Source organism: Salminus brasiliensis, chromosome 5 (assembly GCF_030463535.1).
Source record: "Salminus brasiliensis chromosome 5, fSalBra1.hap2, whole genome shotgun sequence".
Taxonomy (NCBI): domain Eukaryota; kingdom Metazoa; phylum Chordata; class Actinopteri; order Characiformes; family Bryconidae; genus Salminus; species Salminus brasiliensis.
Window position 1 is genome coordinate 46,501,368 of NC_132882.1, and position 14,200 is coordinate 46,515,567.

Sequence of the window (14,200 nt, forward strand, 5' to 3'; positions counted from 1 at the left end):
ACACATCCACTAACAGCAATCAACACTAACACATATCAACACCATCCATACCTCTAACACCATCCACAACACTAACACCATCCCAAGCATCCACAGCCCACTAACACCATCCACATCCACTAACACCATCCCCAACATCCACACAGCCACACCACTAACACAATCAACACCATCCATACCTCTAACACCATCCACACCACTAACACCATCCCCAATATCCACACCAGCCACACCACTAACACAATCAACACCATCCATACCTCTAACACCATCCACACCACTAACACCATCCCCAACATCCACACCAGCCACACCACTAACACCATCCACACCACTAACTCCATCCACAACATCCACATCAGCCACACCACTAACACAATCAACACCATCCATACCTCTAACACCAGCCACACCACTAACACCATCCCCAACATCCACACCAGCCACACCACTAACACCATCCCCAACATCCACACCAGCCACACCACTAACACAATCAACACCATCCATACCTCTAACACCATCCACACCACTAACACCATCCACACCACTAACACTATCTTTGCCACTAACACCATCCACACCATTAACACCATCAACACCATCCATATCACTAACACCATCCACACCACTAACACCATCCATACCTCTAACACCATCCACACCACTAACACCATCCACACCATTAACACCATCCACACCACTAACACCATCCCCAACATCCACACCATCCACACCACTAACACAATCAACACCATCCATACCTCTAACACCATCCACACCACTAACACCATCCCCAACATCCACACCATCCACACCACTAACACAATCAACACCATCCATACCTCTAACACCATCCACACCACTAACACCATCCCCAACATCCACACCACTAACACAATCAACACCATCCATACCTCTAACACCATCCACACCACTAACACCATCCCCAACATCCACACCAGCCACACCACTAACACCATCCCCAACATCCACACCAGCCACACCACTAACACAATCAACACGATCCATACCTCTAACACCATCCACACCACTAACACCATCCCCAACATCCACACCAGCCACACCACTAACACCATCCACACCACTAACACCATCCCCAACATCCACATCAGCCACACCACTAACACAATCAACACCATCCATACCTCTAACACCATCCACACCACTAACACCATCCCCAACATCCACATCAGCCACACCACTAACACCATCCACACCACTAACACCATCCACACCATTAACACCATCCACACCACTAACACCATCCCCAACATCCACACCAGCCACACCACTAACACAATCAACACCATCCATACCTCTAACACCATCCACACCACTAACACCATCCACACCACTAACACCATCCACAACATCCACACCAGCCACACCACTAACACCATCCACACCACTAACTCCATCCACACCAATAACACCATCCACACCACTAACACCATCCACACCACTAACACTATCTTTGCCACTAACACCATCCACACCATTAACACCATCAACACCATCCATATCACTAACACCATCCACACCACTAACACCATCCACACCATTAACACCATCCACACCACTAACACCATCCCCAACATCCACACCATCCACACCACTAACACAATCAACACCATCCATATCACTAACACCATCCACACCACTAACACCATCCCCAACATCCACACCATCCACACCACTAACACAATCAACACCATCCATACCTCTAACACCATCCACACCACTAACACCATCCCCAACATCCACACCATCCACACCACTAACACAATCAACACCATCCATACCTCTAACACCATCCACACCACTAACACCATCCCCAACATCCACACCAGCCACACCACTAACACCATCCACACCACTAACACCATCCCCAACATCCACATCAGCCACACCACTAACACAATCAACACCATCCATACCTCTAACACCATCCACACCACTAACACCATCCCCAACATCCACACCAGCCACACCACTAACACAATCAACACCATCCATATCTCTAACACCATCCACACCACTAACACCATCCCCAACATCCACACCATCCACACCACTAACACAATCAACACGATCCATACCTCTAACACCATCCACACCACTAACAACATCCACACCAGCCACACCACTAACACAATCAACACCATCCATACCTCTAACACCATCCACACCACTAACACCATCCCCAACATCCACACCAGCCACACCACTAACACCATCCACACCACTAACACCATCCCCAACATCCACATCAGCCACACCACTAACACAATCAACACCATCCATACCTCTAACACCATCCACACCACTAACACCATCCCCAACATCCACACCAGCCACACCACTAACACCATCCACACCACTAACACCATCCACACCATTAACACCATCCACACCACTAACACCATCCCCAACATCCACACCAGCCACACCACTAACACAATCAACACCATCCATACCTCTAACACCATCCACACCACTAACACCATCCCCAACATCCACACCAGCCACACCACTAACACAATCAACACCATCCATACCTCTAACACCATCCACACCACTAACACCATCCACACCATTAACACCATCCACACCACTAACACCATCCCCAACATCCACACCATCCACACCACTAACACAATCAACACCATCCATACCTCTAACACCATCCACACCACTAACACCATCCCCAACATCCACATCATCCACACCACTAACACAATCAACACCATCCATACCTCTAACACCATCCACACCACTAACACCATCCCCAACATCCACACCATCCACACCACTAACACAATCAACACCATCCATACCTCTAACACCATCCACACCACTAACACCATCCCCAACATCCACACCAGCCACACCACTAACACAATCAACACCATCCATACCTCTAACACCATCCACACCACTAACACCATCCCCAACATCCACACCAGCCACACCACTAACACAATCAACACCATCCATACCTCTAACACCATCCACACCACTAACACCATCCCCAACATCCACACCAGCCACACCACTAACACAATCAACACCATCCATACCTCTAACACCATCCACACCACTAACACCATCCACACCATTAACACCATCCACACCACTAACACCATCCCCAACATCCACACCATCCACACCACTAACACAATCAACACCATCCATACCTCTAACACCATCCACACCACTAACACCATCCCCAACATCCACATCAGCCACACCACTAACACAATCAACACCATCCATACCTCTAACACCATCCACACCACTAACACCATCCCCAACATCCACACCAGCCACACCACTAACACAATCAACACCATCCATATCTCTAACACCATCCACACCACTAACACCATCCACACCATTAACACCATCCACACCACTAACACCATCCCCAACATCCACACCATCCACACCACTAACACAATCAACACCATCCATACCTCTAACACCATCCACACCACTAACACCATCCCCAACATCCACACCAGCCACACCACTAACACAATCAACACCATCCATATCTCTAACACCATCCACACCACTAACACCATCCCCAACATCCACACCATCCACACCACTAACACAATCAACACCATCCATACCTCTAACACCATCCACACCACTAACACCATCCACACCACTAACACCATCCACAACATCCACACCAGCCACACCACTAACACCATCCACACCACTAACTCCATCCACACCAATAACACCATCCACACCACTAACACCATCCACACCACTAACACTATCTTTGCCACTAACACCATCCACACCATTAACACCATCAACACCATCCATATCACTAACACCATCCACACCACTAACACCATCCACACCACTAACACCATCCACACCATCCACACCACTGACACTATCCTCACCACTGACACCATCCACACAGGTAACACCATCCACAACACAGACACACACACACACTTTGGAGGTGGGGCTGACACACTGCAGGCGTGTGTATCTACTACTATCAATGCAGAGTACACACACGTACACACACATACAAAATGAGGGAGTGAATAAGGGGTGAGGTAGTGTGACAGTGTTCCTTACGGGTTCTGTCCGTGGTGCTGACGGCGGGACCCTCCAGGTCCTGCAGGAGTGTGTGGACAATGATCTTGTACTGAGTGTCGGGGGTCAGGTTGTAGAAGCACTGCTGGGACAACCCCCCACTCACACTCTGCTCCTGCTGCTGCCCATCTGTCAATCAAACACAACAGGAGGAAGTGTGAGCGTTCCTGAATCCTGAAACACTACTTATCCCTCCGAAAGAGAGAGAGAGAGAGAGAGAGAGAGAGATACAGACAGACAGAGAGAGAGAGAGAGAGAGAGAGAGAGAGACTTACTTTGTAGGGACTCAATGATGACCCTGTAGAGAGAGGCCTGCTGGACCGGCTGCCACTGAACACACAGACTGTCGGCCTGAGTCTGATATGTGCTGAGTCCGTTCACTCCCAGGAACACTGAAACACACACACACACATTAAGACCCGTCTCCAGATCTGAGTCCCTGTGCAGAGGCCTTCTCCAGTCTCAGATCAGTCATCAGACAGTTTTGTGAGTGTGTATGAGTGTGAGTGTGTGTGAGTATGTGAGTGTGTGTGAGTGTGAGTGTGTGTGTGTGTGTGTGTGTGTGTGAGTGTGTGAGTGTGTGTAAGTGTGTGTGAGTGTGTGAGTGTGTGAGTGAGTGTGTGTGAGTGTGAGTGTGTGTGAGTGTGTGTGAGTGTGAGTGTGTGTGAGTGTGTGTGTAAGGCAGACTGACGTGTGTTAGCTGTGCCGCTGAGGGCAGGGCTGGAGCCGGTGCTGTACGAGGCAAGAACGCTAACGCTGTACTCAGTTCCACTCAGCAGGTTCATGATCAGCAGGCTGTTCACATCCTCACCTACAAACGTCTCCAGAGCATGGCCTGGTGCTACACACACACAAACACACACACATACACACACACAGATACACACACACAAAGATACTGATTTTTAAGATACTGATAAAAGTCCAAGATCAATAATCAATAATACAGTGATCATTTACAGTCACAACATCAACAGTCTAAATGAAACAGCCTCAAACTGTACCAGGAGTACAGGGACATCTGTGTAGTGTGTGTGTGTGTGTGTGTGCAGATACACACCTGTAGTGGGCTTGTAGATAATCCTGTAACCCAAGGTGGGAGAGGCAGGTGGGTCCCAGGTGAGACGGAAGCGGCTATACCATTCTTCGGACACCCTCAGATTAGTGGGGGCAGAAAGTGGTACTGACCAGAACACACACACACACACACACACACACATACACACACACACACATACATACACAGTTAAAATCACTGTGAGTAAATAAATGGTCTGGGCAATGTTAAGAAGTGTGACGAGTGAGGCAGTGAGGGGTGAGCAGCGTGTGAGAGCGATCACTGAGAGTGTTACACATAATCAATTCCATCAGAGGAAATCAGGCCAGTCTGATCACTTCATTACGACTGTGAGGGAGCGCTGCTGTAATGGATGACTTTCATTAAGCTTATTAGTGGCTAAAGTCAATATTAGCGTGCCTGATTGAGAACCCACTCCACAGGGGGCGAGAGAGGATCTGCAGTGCTGGTACATTAGCAAAACTCAGCTACTGGGGCAAAATTCTGCCGTCAGCTGGTTTCTTACTGGAATTTTCCATTCCACCTTAAATGGTGCAGCAGTTCATTCTGAAGCCTCAGTCATTACTGGAACAGCTGCACAAAAACAAGCCAGCTGAAGTCAACCTGAACGTACTTCCATATTTAAGTGTCTGAATACTTTTGATGTGTAGAGTGTACCTCACCACTAAACAGACTCACGTGTGCGTCCCAAAGTGGACCTGGAGAGGGCGCTATCCTCACTGTCTGGATAAACAGGGCTTACAGTGATCCTGTACTCTGTGTCTGAGAGCAGAGGCTGCAGCAGCGCACTCCTGTCATCACCCGCCACCAGCACCTAAACACCAACACACACACCACATCTGAGTCTGGTACACACACACAGAGAGAGAGAGAGAGAGAGAGAGAGAGAGAGAGTGTGTGCCCTCACCGTCTCCTCCGCTCGGTCTCCTCTCAGGCTGATGAACGTCACTCTAAACTGACTCACATCTCTGTCCTGAAGCTCCCAGCTCACCTGCAGACTGTGTGTGCTCTCCTCCTCCACCCGCAGCCCCATCACACCCAGCCTGAACCCTGCAGGACACGGGGACGGTTAGACCTAAGCCTCACATTCTGTCTATCTATCCATCTCTCTCTCTCTCTCTCTCTCTCTCACACACACACATACACACACACACACTAACCCGCTGTGGTGGTGGAGGGGATGGTGGTGGTGGTGGTGGTTTGGTCAACTGGAGAAAAAACAAATGTTTAATTGTTGAATAAACAGCGTCTGTAACAGGGCTGTAAACTCTTCCTCTGTTACATGATGAATTATAATAATCTTTAATATTTCATATTTCATCTTTCATGTTTAGGACTGATGGAATGAAGAGTTACGTGTGGTTTGCAGTCCAGCCACAGCACCGCTCTCAGAATGATCTCCGTAAATCGCAGACAGCAGCACCTCATACTCCGTCAGAGCAGAGAGATCCTTCACCATGAACGAGTCCACATCACCCGGCACCACCACCTAGAACAAACACAGCAACGTGAACACCGTCACCCAGCAACACCACCTTCTCAGCAAACACACACACAAACTCCAAACACCAAACAAGAGATGGAGCTGAAGTATTATGGAGCTGACGTGTGATGGAGCTGACAGGTGATGGAGCCGAAGTGTGATGGAGCTGACATGATGGAGCTGACGTGATGGAGGTGACGTGGTGGAGCTGACGTGGTGGGGCTGAAGTATGATGGAGGTGAAGTATGATGGAGCTGACATGTGATGGAGTTGAAGTATGATGGTGTAGAGATGGTTTTGCTCTGTGGGGTCTGCAGGAATCTTTTTCTAGGTAGCGCTACAGCGGTGTGGTGCTGATGTGCATGCACACTGTTCTGCTTTTTAGTGAAAGTGTGGATCTGGTGAGCCGGTCAGGTAGTGGGGGTGGTGTGTGTCCGTGGCCGCGGGTCAGGAGCTGCAGTGGGGTTCTAGCTGAGTTCTCAGTGAGGGGTTATTATCTGCTCCACTGGCTCTACATAAACACATCGACCTGCAGCGCTATCAGTAGAGAACAGCTGCACTGACTCCCGGCCACTCATAAAGAGCCCTGATACGTTTTACTGCACACACACACACACACACACACACACACACACTAAAGCAATGTTTCTGCCAAAAATCAATTTTCAGTTTTATCTCAAATGTAGCTGATCAGCTAAAACACATTTGTGCTTCTTTGGTTTTATACTGGAGCTATGAGGCTAATAAGCTAACAGCTTACTATAGAGGCATATCACCCAATTAGCACACATCAGCATGGTGCTAACAGCATGTGTATATCATCACACACTCAGACCATGTGGAGATGTTGAGGGTCTCTTGTAAACTTGCCTTTGTGTGTTCTGAAACTGTTCTGAAGCAGTTATCTAGAACATGGATTAAGGTATGGAGCAGAACTAAACTGTGTCTAGAACCCTGACTTCCCTCAGTACTTTTGTACTTTTTAAAAAGCTGTTAGCTTCGTCAGCCTTGAGTTTAATAACTAAAGAAGCTGGGAAACACAGCCTGGCTGCTGGAGCAGGTTTAGGGTGGGGGTGGGGGACTGGGGATTAGATGTGTGGCTGAAGTCTCACTTTAAGATCCACCATCAGGAGCTGTTCAGGGTGACCCAGGCACTCGGGGTGGTCTGATGGTTACATATGGAGCTACTCGGTGGTGATTATTGGAGAGTAACTGACGAGGGTCCAGATCACAGATTTTTAAAGGTAGCTGATAAACGTCCTGCTATAGTGCCTGCCTGTCCATCTGTCTATATGTCTGTCTGGCTATCTGTTTGTCTCTCTGTACCTGTCAAGCACAAAGAGAGTGAGACAGAACAACAACATGAGCAGTAGAGCTGGTCTGTCTGCAGAAGAGCTGAATGTGTAAACATGTCTGACCTCTTCACTGTCCACCTCTCCAAGGGGTCTCCAGGCCAGTTTGTAAAGCACCACTCCGTCCGCAGGCTGAGTCCAGCGCACCCGGAAACTCTCTGCTGTTACTTCACTGATCCTGAGGGTCAGCGGAGCGGGCACCAGCTCTGAGAGATGAGAAAAAAACAATTAAACATTCTGTCAAACTGTCAGCGTGAAAAAAATATGGACCGGCTGTAAGACTGACCAGAGCAACGTTGGATTTCTTAACTCAAAATAGAGCAGATATCTACACTGAGGCATGCAGAGACAAACTGAGACACACTGAGACACACCAAGACACACTGAGACACACTGAGACAAATTTAGACACATAGAGACAAATTGAGACACACTGAGACACATCGAGACACAGAGACAAACTAAGACACATAGAGACAAACTGAGACATGCAGAGACAAACTGAGACACATTAAGACACACTGAGACACATTAAGACACACTGAGACAAACTTAGACACATAGAGACAAACTGAGACATGCAGAGACAAACTGAGACACACAAAGACAAACTGAGACATGCAGAGACAAACTGAGACATGCATAGACATACTTAGACATGCTAAGACACGCTGAGACACGCTGAGACATACTGAGACATGCTGAGCCACACTGAGACATGCTAAGACACGCTGAGACACGCTGAGACATACTGAGACACGCTGAGCCACACTGAGACATACTGAGACACGCTGAGACACACTGAGGCACGCTGAGACATACTGAGACACGCTGAGCCACACTGAGACATACTGAGACACGCTGAGACACACTGAGACATACTGAGACACGCTGAGACACGCTGAGACACACTGAGACATACTGAGACACACTGAGACATACTGAGACATACTGAGACACGCTGAGACACACTGAGACACGCTGAGCCACACTGAGACATACTGAGACACGCTGAGACACACTGAGACATACTGAGACACGCTGAGACACACTGAGACATACTGAGACACGCTGAGACACGCTGAGACACACTGAGACACGCTGAGACACGCTGAGACATACTGAGACACGCTGAGCCACACTGAGACATACTGAGACACGCTGAGACACGCTGAGACACACTGAGACACGCTGAGCCACACTGAGACATACTGAGACACGCTGAGACACGCTGAGACACACTTCACACTATGTCTAGGGAAAAGGAAAAGTGGATCTGCAGTGCTGAGTGTTCTCCAGTGGAGGGAATCTGTCTCTGGTTTCAGCTCTGCTCAGATGTTCTGACTCAGCCTGCTGTGATTACTGCAGAGACTGAAGAGCAGCGACCCTCAAAACAGATAGCCTTAGATCGATCACTGCCCGCAGGTAACCGCGGCCCGCTGAGGGTAATAGAGATCGCTGAGTCAGCTCAGATATTTCAGGCATTAACTGGATGCAGAGCAGAGCTGCACGATACACACTGTCGTGATACACAAACACACACTCCATACATTCATCAGGTATCAGGATAGTCAGTGTCTCTGTCGACTGTGAACAGATTCAACACAACAGATAAACAACAGAGCTGCATTTACACACCTGAACTACACCAACACCGATATCCCATTAGATATTAAAACAAACTTACTAAATAAAATTAACACAATAAAATGATGTCATAACAGGCTGCCATCCAATCAAGATACTTGTTGCTATGTAGTGTATGTAGATGGGTGCTTACTTGAGGTGAAACCTCCATTAAGTGCTTCTGATTGGCCTTCCTCATAAACCGCAAACACGGCTACAGTGTATTCTGTTTCAGACACCAGGTTCCTCAGGTAAACACTAGAGACCGGACCCACCTCCACCTGATACACATCAAACACAGCGACTCTCAAATCAAACACAGCGACTCACATTTTAAAGTAGGTATTCAGTGTGTATTAGAGTAGGTATTTATTATAGTGTTTTAGAGTAGGTATTTATTATAGAGTGTATTAGAGTAGGTATTTATTATAGAGTGTATTAGAGTAGGTATTTATTATAGAGTGTATTACAGTAGGTATTTATTATAGAGTGTATTAGAGTAGGTATTCAGTGTGTATTAGAGTAGGTATTTATTATAGTGTGTATTAGAGTAGGTATTTATTATAGTGTTTTAGAGTAGGTATTTATTATAGTGTGTTTTAGAGTAGGTATTTATTATAGAGTGTATTAGAGTAGGTATTTATTATAGTGTGTATTAGAGTAGGTATTTATTATAGTGTGTTTTAGAGTAGGTATTTATTATAGAGTGTATTAGAGTAGGTATTTATTATAGAGTGTTTTAGAGTAGGTATTCAGTGTGTATTAGAGTAGGTATTTATTATAGTGTGTATTAGAGTAGGTATTTATTATAGTGTGTATTAGAGTAGGTATTTATTATAGTGTTTTAGAGTAGGTATTTATTATAGTGTGTTTTAGAGTAGGTATTTATTATAGAGTGTATTAGAGTAGGTATTTATTATAGTGTTTTAGAGTAGGTATTTATTATAGTGTGTTTTAGAGTAGGTATTTATTATAGAGTGTATTAAAGTAGGTATTTAGTGTGTATTAGAGTAGGTATTCAGTGTGTATCAGAGTAGGTATTTAGTGTGTATTACAGTAGGTATTCGATGTGTATTAGAGTATGTATTTAGTGTGTATTAGAGTAGGTATTTATTATAGTGTTTTAGAGTAGGTATTTATTATAGTGTTTTAGAGTAGGTATTTAGTGTGTTTTAGAGTAGGTATTTATTATAGTGTTTTAGAGTAGGTATTTATTATAGTGTATTAAAGTAGGTATTCAGTGTGTATCAGAGTAGGTATTTAGTGTGTATTACAGTAGGTATTCGATGTGTATTAGAGTATGTATTTAGTGTGTATTAGAGCTTACCTCATTAGTTTGGGCTTCACCAACCTTGCCATACATCAGGCGGTAGCCTCTAACCTTGTTGGACGGTGTGTCCCAGTTGAGCCGAACTGAGCTGTGGTCCACCTCAGTGACCCGCAGATTCTGAGGAGGCCTCAGAGACACTGAACACACACAGCAAGAGATTCAACTCAAACACCCAGCAAAGACAATCTTTTTTTAATTCAACCATCACTCATTAAAGCTCTGGTGGGGAACTGGGGGCCGGAGTCCAGTACAGTTTGCTGATTTCCCTGCTCTAACAGACCGACTACACCTGTATTCAACAGGTGAGCTGAATCAGGTTTGTAGGAATTTGGCCCTACCCCTGCATTAAAGTGATCAATCCTATTTAATAATGATCAACAATCAACAATCAATTTCCACATTTCTGTGATCCTTAAAGAATGAGTCTCAATTTGATGTAAACAGTGTTTCACTGTGAGTGTGGGTGTGAGTGTGGGTGAGAGTGTGGGTATGAGTGTGGGTGTGAGTGTGAGTGTGGGTGTGGGTATGAGTGTGGGTGTGAGTGTGGGTGAGAGTGTGGGTGAGAGTGTGGGTGTGAGTGTGAGTGTGGGTGTGGATATGAGTGTGGGTGTGAGTGTGGGTGAGAGTGTGGGTGAGAGTGTGGGTGTGAGTGTGGGTGTGAGTGTGGGTGAGAGTGTGGGTGTGAGTGTGGGTGAGAGTGTGGGTGTGAGTGTGGGTGAGAGTGTGGGTGAGAGTGTAGGTGTGAGTGTGGGTGTGGGTGACAGTGTGGGTGAGAGTGTGGGTGTGAGAGTAGGTGTGAGTGTGGGTGTGAGTGTGGGTGAGAGTGTGGGTGAGAGTAGGTGTGAGTGTGGGTGAGAGTGTGGGTGTGAGTGTGGGTGTGAGTGTGGGTGAGAGTGTGGGTGTGGGTGTGAGTGTGGGTGTGAGTGTGGGTGAGAGTGTGGGTGTGAGAGTAGGTGTGAGAGTAGGTGTGAGAGTAGGTGTGGGTGTAGGTGTGAGTGTGGGTGAGAGTGTGGGTGAAAGTGTGGGTGTGAGTGTGGGTGTGAGTGTGGGTGTGGGTGTGAGTGTGGGTGAGAGTGTGGGTGAAAGTGTGGGTGTGAGTGTGGGTGTGAGTGTGGGTGTGGGTGACAGTGTGGGTGAGAGTGTGGGTGTGAGAGTAGGTGTGAGTGTGGGTGTGAGTGTGGGTGAGAGTGTGGGTGAGAGTAGGTGTGAGTGTGGGTGAGAGTGTGGGTGAGAGTAGGTGTGAGTGTGGGTGACAGTGTGGGTGAGAGTGTGGGTGTGAGTGTGGGTGTGAGTGTGGGTGACAGTGTGGGTGAGAGTGTGGGTGTGAGAGTAGGTGTGAGAGTAGGTGTGAGAGTAGGTGTGGGTGTAGGTGTGAGTGTGGGTGAGAGTGTGGGTGAGAGTGTGGGTGTGAGTGTGGGTGACAGTGTGGGTGAGAGTGTGGGTGTGAGTGTGGGTGACAGTGTGGGTGAGAGTGTGGGTGTGAGAGTAGGTGTGAGAGTAGGTGTGAGAGTAGGTGTGGGTGTAGGTGTGAGTGTGGGTGAGAGTGTGGGTGAGAGTGTGGGTGTGAGTGTGGGTGACAGTGTGGGTGAGAGTGTGGGTGTGAGAGTAGGTGTGAGAGTAGGTGTGAGAGTAGGTGTGGGTGTAGCACTAACGGGTGGTGTCCTGGGCGGTGGTGGGGTCGCTGGCCTCCTCTCCGAACATGGCGTAAACAGTAACTGTGTATTCAGTATCAGAACTCAAACCCACCAGTTCCAGGTTCGTCTCTGCCCCGCCCACTTTAACCTGCAGCCAACAGAACCACTCCGTTAATTAGCTGCTTTACCAACCCCCCCCACCCCCCCCCACCCCCCCGCAACACACACACAGCTGGTCTCTCACCTCTGTAGCATCAGTGGAGTCACTGCTGAGAGGAACATAGAGGACCACATACCCGGAAGCCCCTTCTGCGGCCCTCCAGCGAGCACGCATGGAGTTCTGGGTAACATCGTACAGCTCCAGACCACTGACCATTGGCAGGGCCACTACTCACACACACACACACACACACACACACACACACAGCGTTAGTAAATCATTTTATTTAGGTGTGTAAATGATTCACTGATTCACTGAATCACAGAATTCAGTCTGCTGTATTTATTTACTCTGATATGATTCAGAATCATGTTTGAAATGAAATGAACTGATTCACCGTTTTACACAAACAATAATTAAACGCTTTACTGAATATTTGTGTTTTTTTCCTGTGTGTGTTTCTGTGTGTGTGTGTGTGTGTTTCCGAGTGTGTGTATTTCCGTGTGTGTGTTTCTGTGTGTGTGTGTGTGTGTGTTTTCGTGTGTGTGTGTTTCTGTGTGTGTGTGTGTGTGTGTGTGTTTTCGTGTGTGTGTGTTTCTGTGTGTGTGTGTGTGTGTTTACATGTGTGTGTGAGACTAACATGTGGTCTCGCTGCCCCGAAGTGCTTCACTGGCAGAGGCGGAATAAACCGCAAAGACGGCGATCTCGTACTCCGTCAGAGAGTTCAAATTCCTCAACACCGCCGAACTCTCAGAACCGTCCACGACCACCTACACACACACACACACACACACATACACAAACACACACACACACACACACACACATAAACAAACACACACACACACACACACATACACAAACACACACAGGATGGCCACGGTCATTTAAATCTACATGTGTGTAAACTGTTCTCAGTGATACTGATTGATTGGCTGATAGACTGACTGACTGATTGGCGGATTGACTGACTGACTGACTGACTGATTGGCTGATTCACTGACTGACTGATTGGCTGATTCACTGACTGACTGATTGGCTGATTGATTGGATGATTGTCTGACTGGATTATGGACTGAATGGTGTGGAGTGGAGTGTGTGAGAGGGGAAGGGTTTGTGTGGGACACGGACTAAGGCTTGACTGGGAATAAAATGGAATTATGGTGATTTAAGATCTTTGGGGGGTAGGTGAGGAGGGATGAAGGGGTGGGCTGCTGCTAATCACTCCTGACTCAGCATATCAAAAACATTCCCTTTGCTTTCTTGGGAAAAACAGCCAGTTTATTTTCACACAAAAATCCTCACAGGAATCTGATAGTAAAGCGCTGGTCTGAATTAATGCGGGATAAAACCTGGATCAGACCGTGGAAAAACTCCAATTAGGC

The 14,200-nt window shown here is 47.3% G+C and overlaps 1 protein-coding gene across 2 annotated transcripts in view; it reads right to left on the bottom strand.

The window, feature by feature from the left end:
* col14a1a (collagen, type XIV, alpha 1a) overlaps nt 1–14,200 on the bottom strand; it is a 63,121-nt gene that overhangs the window by 23,041 nt on the left and 25,880 nt on the right. For both annotated transcript variants that reach the window (XM_072680671.1, XM_072680672.1), the window contains exons 11-24: nt 13,456–13,585; nt 12,900–13,042; nt 12,674–12,803; nt 11,019–11,158; nt 9,846–9,972; nt 8,132–8,271; nt 6,587–6,719; nt 6,391–6,438; nt 6,138–6,280; nt 5,909–6,044; nt 5,213–5,335; nt 4,844–4,993; nt 4,428–4,544; nt 4,135–4,281 (exon numbers count right to left, since the gene is read on the bottom strand). In XM_072680671.1, coding sequence (XP_072536772.1) covers nt 4,135–4,281; nt 4,428–4,544; nt 4,844–4,993; nt 5,213–5,335; nt 5,909–6,044; nt 6,138–6,280; nt 6,391–6,438; nt 6,587–6,719; nt 8,132–8,271; nt 9,846–9,972; nt 11,019–11,158; nt 12,674–12,803; nt 12,900–13,042; nt 13,456–13,585 — 1,807 coding nt within the window. The remainder of the gene's footprint in view (nt 1–4,134; nt 4,282–4,427; nt 4,545–4,843; nt 4,994–5,212; nt 5,336–5,908; nt 6,045–6,137; nt 6,281–6,390; nt 6,439–6,586; nt 6,720–8,131; nt 8,272–9,845; nt 9,973–11,018; nt 11,159–12,673; nt 12,804–12,899; nt 13,043–13,455; nt 13,586–14,200) is intronic.